We start from the raw sequence: 15,930 nt of genomic DNA, 5'->3' as shown, positions 1-15,930 counted from the left end.
TGCATTACCGCAGTATATGTGCCAACATGATCGAAACTACCCCTAATATGAATCCCGATGAAAATTCGCGTCAATCATCCTGATTATGTTAATCTGCCGTAATAAACTATTGTGGGAGGTAGGGGAGTGCGCGGTGTTGTGATGCTGTAAAAGAAAGTGCGAACATTCCTCCTCATAGCATGGCCTCGGTCGCCGCTTGGCTGCCATTTGCCCGGGCGGCGGCCATCGGTTGGGTACCTATTGCAACCCATCCGCTCCCGCCGCCCCCGATTCCAAAAGACCGCCGAAAGGCCGACGACGAAAAACTTCTCATCAACGTATCTGGTAGGCGCTTTGAGACATGGAGGAACACGCTAGAAAAGTACCCGGACACGTTACTAGGCTCCAACGAGAGGGAGTTCTTTTACGACGAAGACAGCAAGGAGTACTTTTTTGACCGTGATCCAGATATCTTTCGACATATACTCAATTATTATCGCACCGGAAAACTCCATTATCCCAAGCACGAGTGCCTAACTAGTTACGATGAAGAGCTCGCGTTTTTCGGTATCCTTCCAGATGTTATTGGAGATTGTTGCTATGAGGATTATCGAGACCGTAAACGGGAAAATGCAGAGCGACTTATGGATGATAAGTTGTCCGAAAATGGTGATCAAAATCTTCCGCAGCTTACCAATATCCGTCAGAAAATGTGGCGAGCCTTTGAAAATCCTCACACTTCCACTGCAGCTTTGGTTTTTTATTACGTTACGGGTTTCTTTATAGCTGTATCGGTTATGGCAAACGTGGTGGAAACTGTACCGTGCGGAACTCGACCTGGACGTGCGGGACCTCTTCCTTGTGGGGAACGCTACAAAATTGTGTTTTTCTGCTTAGATACAGCGTGTGTTATGATATTTACCGCCGAATATTTGTTACGATTATTTGCGGCACCAAATCGAGTCAAATTTGTGCGCAGCGTTATGAGTATAATAGACGTAGTTGCGATATTACCTTATTACATTGGTTTGGGCATTACGGACAATGACGACGTCTCCGGCGCCTTTGTTACCCTTAGAGTGTTTCGTGTGTTTAGAATCTTTAAATTTTCACGTCATTCTCAAGGATTACGTATCTTAGGATATACACTTAAGTCTTGCGCTTCCGAACTCGGCTTCCTCGTGTTTTCTTTAGCGATGGCGATAATCATATTTGCGACAGTTATGTTTTATGCAGAGAAAAACGTAAACGAAACAAATTTTACGTCTATTCCGGCGGCCTTCTGGTACACCATCGTAACTATGACCACATTAGGGTAAGCAGTTCACGAACTGACGATTTGTACATAATTTTCAAATTTTAGATACGGCGATATGGTGCCGGAAACAATTGCTGGGAAAATAGTTGGCGGGGTCTGCTCGCTTAGTGGTGTACTGGTAATCGCTCTGCCAGTACCCGTAATAGTGTCTAATTTCAGCAGAATTTATCATCAGAATCAGAGGGCCGACAAACGTAAAGCGCAGAGGGTAATATTCCAATTTTCCGCTTATTTTGTTTAATAGCACAATTTGGCCAACGATTGATTGATGACGTAACGGCCTTTGTGGCCTAGTTTAATGACGCAAAATCTTGCACAAGTATCAAGTTCGATTTAGGTAGAAAAACGACATACACAGAACCATCACACGTATACTGTGCTTTCAAACAAATGCGAAAATATTGTATAAATCAAGGGGTAGGTAGGTAGTTCACACGTGCACAATTCAAATAATTTACTACTCAACTAATACAAAAGGCAGTTCGGATAACTAGAAGTAGGTAATGCAAATACTCGAATACTTTTGAGCTTCAATAATTCAACAAAATAAATAAGTGTGCTGTAAAATCGTGTGGAATTAACTACAATATAATTTCACACCCCCCTTTTATAAGGGAGCACAATCTTCTTTAATCCAGTGGACAAATGATAGTGATAGTTAGATTACACATTTTTGTTAAGGAATCAAATGAGTCCTTTATGGTAGCAATGAACAGAAAACGTTTGAAGAGATTTGCAATAATTTATGGCAAGTAGTACCTACATATTTTGCAATTTAAATTTTGGAAGCCAGGATACAGGTGCGGGGCGGGTAGTTCAAGGTACCTACCAGTATGGTGGTTCATATACAAAAAGTCTAAGAAGGTAACGTTTAGAAATCCCTGAACGTTTTTTTAGTTTTTTAAATATTTTGAAAAAGTCGGATTTTTCGATTTTCTGGCATTACTTATTACTTAACTTTCACCAAAGAGTAACTAGTATTTTTTGCTTTTACCAAGAAAAAAGTATGATTGAATACAAATGAATGTGGGTCATTGAATTCAGAATAAAAAGGCCTTCCGGAATATCATGATATCGCAATATCAGGCCCATATTTAATAAAAAGAAGTTGATGTTGATTCCTCCAAGACGAACCGTCGGATTAAAAACTTAACTTCACCTTAAAGAGTATTGAAAGTTTCTGTGGAAAAGTGTCATTGCTTTTGCTCTATGTCGAATATTAACCCCAGAAAAAAATAGTTAGTAAAAATCCGACTTTTCAAAATATTTCAAGAACCAAAAAAAATTTCAGCTAACTTCTTGGACCTTTTCTCCCATTTAACCAAATTTATATCTCTTACCCATTCTAGAACTTAATAACAATTTTAACTTAACAAATTTAAACGTAATGGTATACATTCAAACTTAATTTATTTTATTGCAGATATATAATTACCAATATAATTTTTATTCATATTTTTGATTTTGCCTGTCGGGTTGAGGGGCGAAGTAAATTTTTACCTAGGGCAGGGCCATTAGCAAAACCCACTCCCATGAGCTCCGCGAGATACGGCCCGGTGAAATTTTCAAAAAAATACGAGCGGTGGACTCTTCATTTTACCTCCAACCGAATCATAAAATAGGTACCGAGGGTGGCTTGTAGAATCGTGCCCTCGCAATAGACCATATAAAATATAATTTTTGAAACGGAGAAGGGGGATACCATGACCATAATATCAAAGGAAACAAAAATGTTTGAAGTACGACAAAAATTACAGCCCTTAGAGTAGACGAATCGTTATGTAAAAAAATGTTTATAACAAATTTATAATTGCTGAACTTGATGGACGTAAGTATATACTTCCCTGTGTACTTAATTGGTGGTTTGTGGACCCTCTGAACAAAGATATTCGATGCGAAAGACGAATCATCAAGTAAAAGTGAGTGCACTGTCGATCCTGTAAACAAAATCAATGAACTGGCAATTCCATTAACAAACTTGATAAATCAAGCACCAAATTTACCTAAATTTCGGAATTCGGGGATTTGAAGGCATTTCTGGGGATATCTTCCTGGTGGACATTCGGGCACCGATTTACCCCTCGATAGCATCTTGCACTACCTACCAATTTTTAATTTTGAAAGCGTATTAAACCCTAGAAATATTGGCATTAATTCGCCACATGATAATCAAGTCCGTTTGTTGGATACTCTGTACCATTGTATTATACTATGCCTGTACTATAGGTAGGTATACCTACTTTGGGTGATTTTACGGAAATAGAATGCGTATATACGCGTACCTATCTAAATACCTAACCGCGGCAAGTACAGGGTGTCCCATTTTCGACACTTATAAGTAATAAAAGAAAGCGCGTGTAAGAGATGCGGGGGAAAATCAAAAAATTGTCAATTTCAGAATTTTCCTATTTAAAAGAGATACAGAAAATGTTTGTTGCAAAAGTTTTTTTTATAATGATTGTGGAATAATATGCGGTTTTCAAAATAACTATATAAAGGGGCAGGTAACAAAGTTATCTAACCCTTTTAATGGAACACCCTGTACCTAGGTATAGTTTAATCTAAAAAGATAATATGCCAGATGCAAAAAATTCAACAATGTTGGTGTACTCTTTTAATCATTGGAACATTATTTTAATGTTTTTTGAATTTGCTTGAAATACCCAAAAAGAGCACTAACAATTATAGACAATGGGAGAACCTGTACAATTCATTGCGCTTGTCTATATTTCACTGGTTGACCACTGCAACTACTACTAATAACCAATTGCAATCAAATACTGCACTTTTCTTTTTTTATTCTTACAGAAAGCTCGACTGGCACGAATACGAATAGCTAAAGCGTCTTCGGGCGCGGCGTTTGTTAGCAAAAAGAAGGCAGCCGAAGCTCGTCTAGCGGCGCAGGAGTCGGGTATCGAGTTAGATGACAGTTATCGCGAGGAGGACATCTTTGAATTGCAACATCACCATCTGTTAAGATGTTTGGAGAAAACAACAGATCGGGAGTTTGTAGAATTAGAGGTTCCGTATAATGGCCATCCTAAAAGACCAGGATCTCCTTCTCCTCTCGCGAGTCCAGCTCATTCTGCCGTATCAATTGGTTTCTTACAATCTTGCTGTGGAAGATGCTGCCCTCGACGATATCAACAAGCCTGTGGGAAGTACATGCCGGCAACCTCGGCAGCTCAAAGTAATCAAACGGGAGGTGGAATGGACGGCACCTATTTAGTCGAGGCGTCTTTTTAGGCTTGATATGGAGGATTAGGTTCAATGTCCTTTAACTCGTCTTTTCTATTGGCTCCAAACATCGATTTTAGTTGTGTTTATTTGTATAGTGTAAATTGTGATATAGATATACTTAATAAATTCAGTTAGTACTAACTTATCAAACCTGTGTATCAGAAATAAATTGATACACCTTTTATAGACATTGTTAGTTATGGAATTTTGAGCGCATTTAATTAACATTTCTAGGTGTCTGAGACATTCTTTATGGTCCATTTTTACACACCAATATCTCCTACCCTATGGGCCATACACGATACAAAACATGACTGTCGACGTAGATGATGTGTTTTCAGGCTTCACTTTTCATTAGATTCAAACACCATTTTCTTATGTGTCAAAGAAAAGGGAAAAGCAATTTCTTAGTCGTACAGTTGTCTTAGTCTTTCGAATTAGCAAAACTCTTTGACTTTATAGACAATTATTATTAGCCTTAGAGATATAAATTTTAAACTTTTTAAAGTTTAGAGAGTAATTTAATGAATAACCTTTTGATGTTTTTATTCTATTTCAGTACTAGCACAACGTAAGTAACTCTAAAATTTATTAAAAGAAATATATTTTACAAAGTATGTATATTTATGATAGGTATAGTGTAGATATAGATAGGATCAAACTCTATATGATTTTTTATTCTAAACAAAATAAATTTAAGTTGTTATACAATCGTTTGTAATGTGCTTTTTCCTAGCAAAATACATCAATCGAGCACGACTTAGGTAATATATAGAACGGCATCTGATATTGTCGTTTCACCAAATTTCCGACGTAGCGCAGAAACAACTCTGAGATCATGGAGGTAAAAGATTTTACCTCCATTTCTGAGATATTGTTAACTAGAAGGCCTGCGCCATAGCATACAAGTTTGCATAAATAAACGATTTAGTCAGTTTTGAATTGTCCAATACGAATATCGATGATGGTTGCTGAAGGATGAAAACAACCCCTATACTTCCTACTACTAATAAAATGGAAAGTAACAAAATTAACCCGTTTCCTAAACCCACCTTCAATTATCCATTCAAGTTACTGTATTTTTTATGTTATAAAATCGTCCCCCAATCGGAAGTTATGCCGGGCGTTTGAATATGCGATCAGATAGATCGTAATGTTTAATATAAAATTATATTTGACAAATTTTCCGTATCTCGCCAAATAAAAGAGATATTGAGGTGACCCTCTTATCTCGAACGCACTGTATACAACGGAGGAGTTCCATTCGTACTACCCAGTCCGAGCCGACACTGTTACCGAGATTTTAAAGCGTCGTTTCGGCATGAAAGTTAGATAGCTCTTCTTATATTCTTGTTTTCCAGTTATCAATTGAGAATTGAGAATCCCTAAGATCATCACACTTACAAAGTCAATTTCTTTAAGCAGCATGAATGGGTCGTTTCCGAATTCTGCCGACGCGCAATCCCACAGCTCATAAAATCGACGTCCGACAAGAATAGAAAGGGAGAGGCGGAATTTGAAGTCATCTATACTCTCTAAAATAGTTCAAAATGTTAAAAAAAACTTGTAAATATGAAACAGAAAAACAGTGAGTGTGCGACGTAGCAATTCACGTGGAGAGGCTCAGAAGGAAATACTATAGCCTCCTAAGAAATCCGATATCCCCAAGTTGCTGCGGCAAAGATGGACTGAATTGGAGGGTCATCCGTACCATGATAGAGTACCTTCAAAGACATGGACACCAGGTTCCTAGTCGGAAAACCAATGAAATTACAGTCGATTGTTAATTTATTTTACTGGACCTCCTACCGGTACGAACGTTTTATTTATAGCTGTTGAACGTAATGAACGGAGGTTGATCATTTCAATATGCAAAGTGCGACTGGCACGCCCTCTGGGGAGCATCCAACGTACTAACCAGTTTCGAAGGATGGGGCCATAGTCATGACATATGATACGTCTATGGCTATAGCGACGTCGGAGGTCACTTATTACTAACTTCGTACATTTTTTGCTGATGAGGTGTTGTCTGTCAAAATTTAGAAATGTCAAATTTTAAATATTTGTTTTGCCTATATAATTTTAACTATTATTATAAGTAATGTTTATTTGGTACAGATCGTCACTGGCGTTAATATGATTTGTAAAATAGTATATAAAGTAGTAAATAAATAATGGATTGGTTACGCAACAACTCATTTCGAAGTCTAACCCGACAACCACCTAGAAGTCTACTGAACACCACTGCAGAATGTGATCGAACTGCGTGCTATGACAGCTTTAAAGAGCACTGGTCGCAAGCTTTTAAAATTATCCAAAGGAGTCAAGTATAAGCAGTTCACCAGTTGTGTAACAATTCTTAATTCGGCATTTCTTTTAGCAATTGCCTACGCACGATGACGTACTGGGGGTTGTCAATTACCTTGAACAAATGGTTACGTTATTACTATTGGATACCAAAGAAGTGGACCAAATAACAATACCCGTTTCTAATTCGTCACAGTGCTTAGAACATCTAATTAGTGAGAACATTTTAGACAAACTGTTTGAATGGGGTATACGAACGGGAAAGTGAGTCTTCCATTTACTATTGAAAGATATTCAAATATCCACTTGCAACAAACAAAATATGTGCCACTAATGAGTGTTTGTTATATACAATTATAGTTACCTGATACGGTATTGTCAGAATCAATTATTTTTAGGTTTTGCATAAATAAGGCCCAAGGCTAACCTATTATCAACTAATGGACAAGGTTATACGGGCGTTCAAAAATTCAAGTCATGAGAAAAATGTCAAACTACCACACTGGTAGATTCGACACTTCAATCAAACCCATATCTACCACAGAGGTTTTTGTAGAAAATGATTTCCACCAAGATAACTATTGCAATATATTAAATTATTGTTTAAAGGTTAAAATATTCGTGTTTCTTATAGCATTTCAAGAAATACTTTTCATCTTGAGATTACCTTTTGAATTCATATTGTGTGCTTAAACATAGTCTTCGAGATAGTCTTCTATGATTTTTGTTTTTTATTAATTTATTAATAAATGTACGAGTACGAGACCAACTACGTTGCAATAGTTTCTTTTTCTCTTTGTTATATTTCCATTTGTAAATACATTTCATAAAGATTTATTATTAGTGCGGGAAGTACCAACATCGTGGCGCCCGAGGTTTTTACAAAAAAACGGATCGATTAGAATTATTAATTTAATAAAGGGTAAATTTCAGTTTTGTCTGAGTATAACAAAAACATGGAATTCGGACCAGAACGATAATAAATAGCGGATTATATACAATACAGGTGAAGCAAGCATCTTTGCCTAGAAAAGATATCAGTTTCAGGGGGTTTAACTGTACCTGCATAACCAGACAAATTGGGGTATAGTGGTCATTTCTGTTGTGAGTTGCGGTACACTTTGCGACTACCAGTTTCGTAACTTTATATTTGAATGTCACTTAATTATTTTATATACAGTGTGTCCCATTTATCTTGAGACAATCGATTATTGTGGAAAGTAGCGGGGATATCTAAAAGTGATTTATATAAACGTAGGAGCCCATGTTTAACTTAATTGTTTCAAATAGAAACATTTCCTTTTTATTGATTAGTCTTATTCTTCATAATAAACTTTCGTTCTTTCCCCACACCTACTATTTTGAAGACACTCTTCCAAAAGCGCGATTTTTGTTTTAAGTTAGAAAGCTGTTCTATCACCTTCTTGAAAATTGAAACCATGGCGTTAAACATAAAAAAACTCGCTATTGAAAAATCAGAAAGTGCCCATACTTGGTTAGGCCACTCCCACCTTCCCCCACTATGGGGTTGCATATAACAAGAGAGATAATTCATGAAACGGCACCGGTTCTAGCTAAAGTAAGCCAATATAAATGACTTTAATTGGTGTACTAGTGTACTACAATTATTTTGATTTGGCGAGAACCAAATCAAGATTTCTAGAACCAAGTGTCATGTGTGGCCCTACTAAATTTAGTTATTAAGAGTCGAGTGACACGTATTAAGTATACATTTTTAGGTATACGAATGCTGTTCGAATGGAGCAATTAAAGCTGTATGAAATGCTACTCACCCAATCGAGGCACTTGCTTTTGGTGCACGAACCCTTCCTACGACCTTTGTTGAAACTTCTTCAATCTTGCCAAGATGAGGTGTTCTCGAAGGAAATCGAAAAGCAGTTGGTCAGCCTGCTTTACCAACTCTGCGTCCTTTTGATGCAGAATGTCGATCTATTGGACTTGTTTTTTTCGAAGGAGCAAAACAAATCGAAGTAAGTATCGTGAATAAATTTGATTGCGCTAAATTCGCACTTTCAGATTCATAATCTTCTCGTTATTAATTTCCTTCGTTCATCGAGAAGATTCGGTCGGAATGCAAGCCAGAGATGCTTTGCTGCTGTGTATGTCATTGTCGAAGAAAAATAAAAATGTAGCCGCCTACATATTGGAGCATTCCAATCTTTGCGTACTACTCGCCACCGGCCTTAGTGCGTTGTATTCAATTTTGCCGCATGTGCTGCAGGATGTAGTTGCACCTGACTGGCATCGATTGACACCCGACGATGTTAATGATATTAAGGATTTATCGACGTTTGTTACTTCACTGGAATTTGCAAATGCCGTAGCGCAAGTTGCCCACCCACATATTCGAAGGCAACTTCAGGAATTTTTGTATAGGGGGTTTTTAATTCCCGTTTTGGGACCAGCCTTACTTCAAGCAAGCGTTGGCGAAAAAGTGGCTGCTACTACGTATTTAGAATTGATTTTACGTACTGTAACGCATCCGGGGCTGCTGTATCCCCTGCTGCAATTCCTAATACAGCAACAATACGATGGACATAGGCTCCTGCATATATTAATACAACGAATTTCTGCCGAGGATGATTTGTGTCTAGTTACAATCGCTCTCTTTGAAACCATGGTAGAGATTAATTGCGAAGATTTAATGCTGGAATTGGTGTTTCAATACTTGCAACCGTGTCTTCATTTGATGTTGTCGCAAAGGCAAAAATTATTACCTCTCGATCCGCACTGCCATAGCTTCGAAAAATTCTTACATTTAGCGCCTTCTTGTTGCGATCCAGCGGGGCTATCTCCCAAAGTGGATACACGAAATATTCATTGGAATCACTATGGAAGCCAACAGAGTTTATACGGAAATTACCATGCCTATTTATGCGACGCTAGAAATAAAATCGCCGCTTGTCAACTGGCCTGTTCCCATTGGAGCAATTCTTACACCGGATGCGATTCCACTGTAACACAAGATACCAATTTGTCAGGTGTGTATTATTTTAATTGTAAAGAGAGAAAATTACCATAAAGAGAAGGTGGTGCACACATACAGACGGCTATTATGAGGGATGTAAGTTCATATATATTTCGGCTGCACAATCCAGGTGTCGTTTCGAAAGTATACCTATAAAAGGCAGTATCGTCGCTCCATTCTTATTAGCACCTACAAAATGCAATTATTTGAAGAGAGTAGCTGACATATTACTCTTTTGGTAAAACCTAATGGCCAAATAATGTATAATTTGCATTTATAGCATAATTTAAGGATACTTCAGAAAATTTGAATTTAACGGCAGTGTTCACACCTACAAAATAGGGTATTGACAAATACCCGCTCTGATATACAATCCCTTGTGAAAGGCAAAAAATTTCCATATTGAATTTAGAGCTTCTGGGGATCAGTCCTGTTTGGTTAGAAACTAATTTTAGTTGCAAAAATCAAGGGTGCAATTTTCCAAAAACGTTATTGGCATACCAGTAAAGTGCTCTTTGGGGATGAGATATGCACAATTATTAAGACAAGTTAAAAAGTCCTTATGCAAACATAAATGACGAGCGTATTTTCCTCTTAATAGTTAATGCTGTCCCATTCTCTTCATGCAACACTTTTAAATGCTTTCGTAAATAGCATTGCGCATTGTCTACATTAGAAATTTTATCGAATACCTTCATAAATAAAACATACAGCATGCGTAAACAATAATTTTGAAACCGGTATTAGTTTTAGTTTCATTCAAAGTGCCTACATATGATATTTCATTTAACTGCTTTTGTAAATAATAAAGTTGCCATTGCGCATGCGCAAAACCAAATTTTAAAACTGGTGTTAGATTTGCTTGTATTCCAAGTGCCTATGTATTAAATGCTTCAGTAAATAAGGAAGTTGGCATTGCGCATGCGCAAAACCAAATTTAGCAACTGGTATTAGATTTATCTTTATTCCAAACTGAGTAAACATGCAAAATTTCAAAGTCCTAGGCCTACTTGTAAGTTTGCTTGGGCGAGCATTAGGATTTACAACTCACTTGGTGTACATTAGGTCTTACAACCCTAACGCCACATTTGGTCCTTCGAGCCATTAAATGAACTAGTACCATGCTACGTTTGTGTTCCGGTCCCAGTAAGCGCTACGTTTCGTCCTTCGAGCCGGATGCTACATTTGGTCCTTTGAGTCCTTCACCGAACGGGTGCCGCTTTACCACAAGTGTTCCAGTTCAAGTGCCCAAAATAGCAAATATGGAGATGGAAAAGTTGACCACGGTCGGTTCGAACTCGCAACGTTCAACCAACGTCACTCGTAGATCATGGACCTGCAACAAAAGCCAGGACAGGATTACTACACCAAGGGGCAACGGTTTTAATGTCCAATGGGACAGCAATGGAAACGCCCATTCGCCACGATACCTGGAAGGCGAGGATTCCAAGAAATACCTTTCCTACCCTGCCTCTCATCTGAAGTGGTCTTCCTTCCTCTGCTTCCTCTTGTACGGCACACAATGGTCGAGAATTGAGGCATGTCTCAATTTGGCACAACACTCTCGACAATCTATCAAAGGTCTGACGCAAGGATCTGGATTAGTCTTGACGAGAGGAAAAGGAATACAAAAGGGTTTCTATCCCACGGATACAGATCCCACAATTTGAGGACTACGCGACATGGACCAGCTTCCCTGACCCGTTCCACAAAATGGTGCACTCAAATAAGAGATTAACTGACGTGGAAAAAATGCAACATTTGAAGACAAACCAAAGAGGAGAGGCCAACAACTACTGGTATGTGAAGCCAACTACAAGGACACATGGAAGCTGCTAACAGAATAAGCGACTATACTGTTATCTAAACTAAGCAACATCTGCAACATACCAAAAATGAATCCAGACTCCAGAGGGACCATGACACTATTGCCGATAGACTGCACAATTAACAACATGGATGTACAAACCCAGTCCACCCACCAACAACTGAGGCCAGACGGAAAATCGTTGGACAGAAGGGTATCACACCATCTGCATAGTATGCCCAATCTGCAAGGAAGATCACTTTCTGCCAGCCTGCAAGAGGTTTGGTGAACTGTCCGTCCACAAGGGAATGTTGGCAAATTGCCAAGAAAAATCAGTTGTGCTTCAACTCCCGACAAGCGCACAAAACCAAGTCATGGTCGAATTCGATTTCTCGAAACTCCTGTATCGACATTGGCAATTTGACCTTTAACCAGAAAGTTACTTTCACTATTTTCCTGCACTTTAAATCTCCACTTGAAATTCAAAGTGCTGGGTAGAAGTGTGACTGTTGAAGACCCTCCAAAGTGATTGATGCAAAATAGCCTGGAATCAAAGAGTTGTCCAATGTCACCTACTGTACGCCTCAGGAGTTAACATACCGGTAGTTTGCGCTACTCTTATATAGTTCCCTATATCATGTTTAATGAGCGATCGTCGAGAATTCTTTTGAATTTCTCTACTCCATGAAGCATTTGAATGATATGGCATCTGTTCAACCAGATTTACTGGAATTGGGTAGCTCACATATCAAACTTTATGGGTAAAAGCCATGGAGTCTAGCAGTTACCCGCCTAGGATACTTAGTTTCGCCACTGAAATAGTGCGTAAAACGTTTCAGAAATATTTAATGAAAAAAAATATTAGTTACATTACATTCATTCTAGAATGTTAAAGAAAGGAACCATGCGCTGTCTCAGCGCCCGACAGAATGTATAACATAGTTTTCAATTAATTGTAATTGTTAATTTGAGAAAATTTATACCTGTTTTGGTTTCAGTAGAGAGTCCAAACAGCCTACCGTCGTTAGGAGAGAGTAGTGGCTATGAAAGTTTGAAAATTAAGCTGGACGACGCAATAGAAGATCTTCCCTCGTGGCAAATATCTCAAAATGAAACAGCGAGCAATAAACAGTGCAATTTAAATGAGCATTTGAACGAAAATGGAGACCAACTGTGCACGTCCAGTACGGCGGGTCCCTTCATAACGGTCGTATTAGACAAATTGAATACAATGATATCTAATACTTTGTACGTTAATCTCCATCTAACGGGTCTAATTTCGAGGTTGGCAGTGTACTCGCAACCGTTGCTTCGAACATACTTGTTAGATCATAGCTTAGTTCTCCAGCCAGATGTGCCGTCCTTATTCCAGGTAAGTCACTGTACGTGCGTACGTAAATTCACTACCATTTTCTAGATTATTGGAGCAACGAAACAGAAGATAGACGAATACATGAACCGGCAGACTGATAGCAAATCATTGATAAAGCAGGCGAGATCTTTCCTACAGGAACGCGAAACTCGATTAGTTAATGCACGACGAAGCGCTCTGGAATCGAAAAACTTGGCGGCCACGACAACGACTGCCGACACGTTTGAGCCTTTCCAGAGGAACGGACCTAAGCGCCGCAGTTTTACCTCACCTTTATCATCCTTTTCGAATATGTTTACCAGACGAGTGAGCCATACTGAGACGAGCATACAGCTAGTGTCGCCATCTGAAGATACCGCATACACCCAACTAAAATTTAACGAACCCCAACAGGTCGCGCTGTGCGCCGTTGTCTTAGACGAGTGGGTGAAGGAACTTGCCGCGTTAGCTCAAGAGCATACGATTGCCCAATTAAGCGCATTATTTAAATGATTATTTCCATATTGTTTTATTCAATTCTATCGAATATCTTAACCTCGAGTTCTGGAAAGTGGGTCCTTTTACTAAAAAAAAGACCAGTTAACCGTATTTTATTGATATTAGAGCCAATTCCATGCGATGTACTGATTAGGCCTACTCTAATAAAACAATGTCATAGTAATACATAGGATGTCTTAATTTAACTGATGCAAATTAATTTGAATCCCGTTTTTATTATCAAAACGATATACCTCATTAGTATAGAGTGGAACATAGACAATCTGAGTGTAAGTACATTGCGTGAAATCGGCTCAAGTAGTCGTGTTATTCTCATTTGTTATTTACGCTCTTCCATTACAAGTAGAATCTATAGTCCTACGCCGGCTCGTAAACGGTACTGTGTATCACTGCATTGCTAAACGTATGTGTATTTTTCGTTACACACTCATTCATTTTTTTTTGTTTATACAAAGGCAACCTTTGCATGAGCCGAAAGTAAATGGGCTCAAGTGTTCTTGTGATAATAGAACGTGCATTTACATTAATTGCGGTAATGTCGGTACCTGTCACCAAGTTCGGATAAACCACTAACTATAGCAAACGTCAGTTTGCACTACACAATCTCAATAAAATAAACGGTATTGTCCATTTAGTCAATTACTATAAATGCAAAAGCGAGTTTTTACAGTTTTAATGGAATTGGTTTCTTTTTTTCATTTCTTTTATTTCTTGTAGCTACTTTAGCTAACAATTAAGATTTTTTTGTGATGCAGTTGTTTTATATATTTGTTTTGAATGTTAGGAGTGTTTTAGCCAAGAATTGTATATAAATAATATCTGTGATGACTTTAGTAAAATTATCAAATTTTTTATTTATGTTGTATTTATAGTTATGCAATTTCCTTTGTGAATATTTATGTTATACTAATGTTTATTCCGTCAGGTACAAAATTTACCATAGGTTTTAAGTAACGAAAGTATAAAATATGTATGTATATTTTAATAACTGTCAAGTAATATGTACCCACTGTCTGCCGTAAAAATATTTTATACATATCGTCGAGCATTAATATACTTTTTACTTCTTTTATACTAACTCTCTTTAAAAATTAGCTTTCATGGTTTTTAGTGTTTGTATTGAGTTATTGTAAACAATATCTTAAATATATCACATCCATTACTTATGTTTTTAGTAATAATAATAAATTGTATTTTTATTACATTTTTACACTTATTTACAGCGTCCAAATGAATTTAAAAAAAAATAAAAATTATTAAGAACAATAGTTAGTCTTGATAAACGAAACATTTACAACTTCCTTTGTGATTAGTTGGCTAATTGACTCATTACCACTCTCTGAATAATAATAACAAAATGGATCAGCGTATATACGGCAGAACTACTCGTAATTAAGCAAGCATTACTATTATTGCCTTACCAAAAATTAAATTTCATGAAGTTAAACAAGTAACCTAATTTTGGCTAAAGTCGCCTCAGTCAGCTTTGTTTTTATAAATACACAGCTGGTCTCTCGGAGCCTTGTACCTACTATAGTGGTACCACAAACTTATAAACATTGAAGAGAAATCTGAGAGATTTACAAACTTTAAAACTCTCGATCATCTTAAAAATTCAAGAACAAAAAATTTAAGTCGACTAAGGTACCATAAGCGTTGTACAAGCACCCCAATAATCGCAAAAACTCCAACAAGTTTTATATCTTTACCTCCAAAACCATGACAAGCTCAACAACCACAAGAATAATCCCCCGCACTGTCGTCTATGGGGTAGACAACCCTCGTTCCCTTATCGTATCTCGAAAATGCTACGTATTATCAAGTTAAAACTTTCCTATTCATTTACTCACCACTTATCACTAACAAATTTGCGTACTCCGATTTAAGAGTTGTTTAAACTGACCCCTTTACGATATCTCGTAAATGATGACTACCTCGCATCGACGATGTGGTACATTGACGGGCGGGGGTTAGAACATTCGTTTTACTCGCGATTTACCCTCAAAAATGATTAAAAGAAATGCGCTCGAAAAGTTTCGAATCGAACACATTAAGACTTCGTGGCTTGAAGCAAGGCAGCACATGCGCATTACACAATTGTTGGAACTTTTCATGGATGAACATTCAAATACATACCGAATAGCAGCTGCCCAGAAACCATTTTTCTTATTTGCACCTCAAAAAACTACAAGTTGTACAAACAATCATCGAAATCTTGGACGTTGCAAACCTGTTATAAAAGGTTCAACAGCCACTTACAAACTCGAAATTGTTAAAAAGTCCATATAAACCTCACCTAAAACTGAAGGAAAAAAATTGTCATTTGGACGTACGAGTATATTTTCGTTTTTCAAATTTTGTATATGTTTATAACAAAAATGAATAGTTTCGGTGATACTTGACGCATTTGAATAGTTGAC

The 15,930-nt window shown here is 37.6% G+C and overlaps 2 protein-coding genes across 3 annotated transcripts; both read left to right on the top strand.

Moving 5' to 3' along the window:
• Window positions 1-5: 5 nt before the first annotated feature.
• LOC116166203 (potassium voltage-gated channel protein Shal) lies at window positions 6-5,137 on the top strand. Its single transcript, XM_031481068.1, has 3 exons — window positions 6-1,294; window positions 1,343-1,505; window positions 4,106-5,137. The coding sequence occupies exons 1-3, from the start codon at window positions 180-182 to the stop codon at window positions 4,541-4,543; spliced, it is 1,716 nt and encodes a 571-aa protein (XP_031336928.1). The 5' UTR covers window positions 6-179; the 3' UTR covers window positions 4,544-5,137.
• A 1,406-nt stretch (window positions 5,138-6,543) lies between these two features.
• LOC116165561 (UPF0518 protein AGAP011705) lies at window positions 6,544-14,712 on the top strand. 2 transcript variants are annotated; one of them, XM_031480109.1, is made up of 6 exons: window positions 6,544-6,864; window positions 6,918-7,108; window positions 8,584-8,835; window positions 8,882-9,846; window positions 12,639-13,012; window positions 13,058-14,712. In XM_031480109.1, exons 1-6 carry the CDS (start codon window positions 6,712-6,714, stop codon window positions 13,502-13,504), a joined length of 2,382 nt encoding a protein of 793 aa, XP_031335969.1. In that variant the 5' UTR covers window positions 6,544-6,711; the 3' UTR covers window positions 13,505-14,712. The 2 variants fall into 2 exon arrangements, with proteins under 2 accessions (XP_031335969.1, XP_031335970.1); XM_031480110.1 differs by having other exon boundaries at window positions 6,545-6,864; window positions 12,642-13,012.
• Window positions 14,713-15,930: the final 1,218 nt, after the last annotated feature.

The sequence above is a fragment of the Photinus pyralis genome, unplaced genomic scaffold, assembly GCF_008802855.1.
Source record: "Photinus pyralis isolate 1611_PpyrPB1 unplaced genomic scaffold, Ppyr1.3 Ppyr1.4_LG3a, whole genome shotgun sequence".
Classification (NCBI taxonomy): Eukaryota; Metazoa; Arthropoda; class Insecta; order Coleoptera; family Lampyridae; genus Photinus; species Photinus pyralis.
Note: the sequence above shows the minus strand (reverse complement) of the source record. Positions and strands in the feature narration are given on the sequence as shown.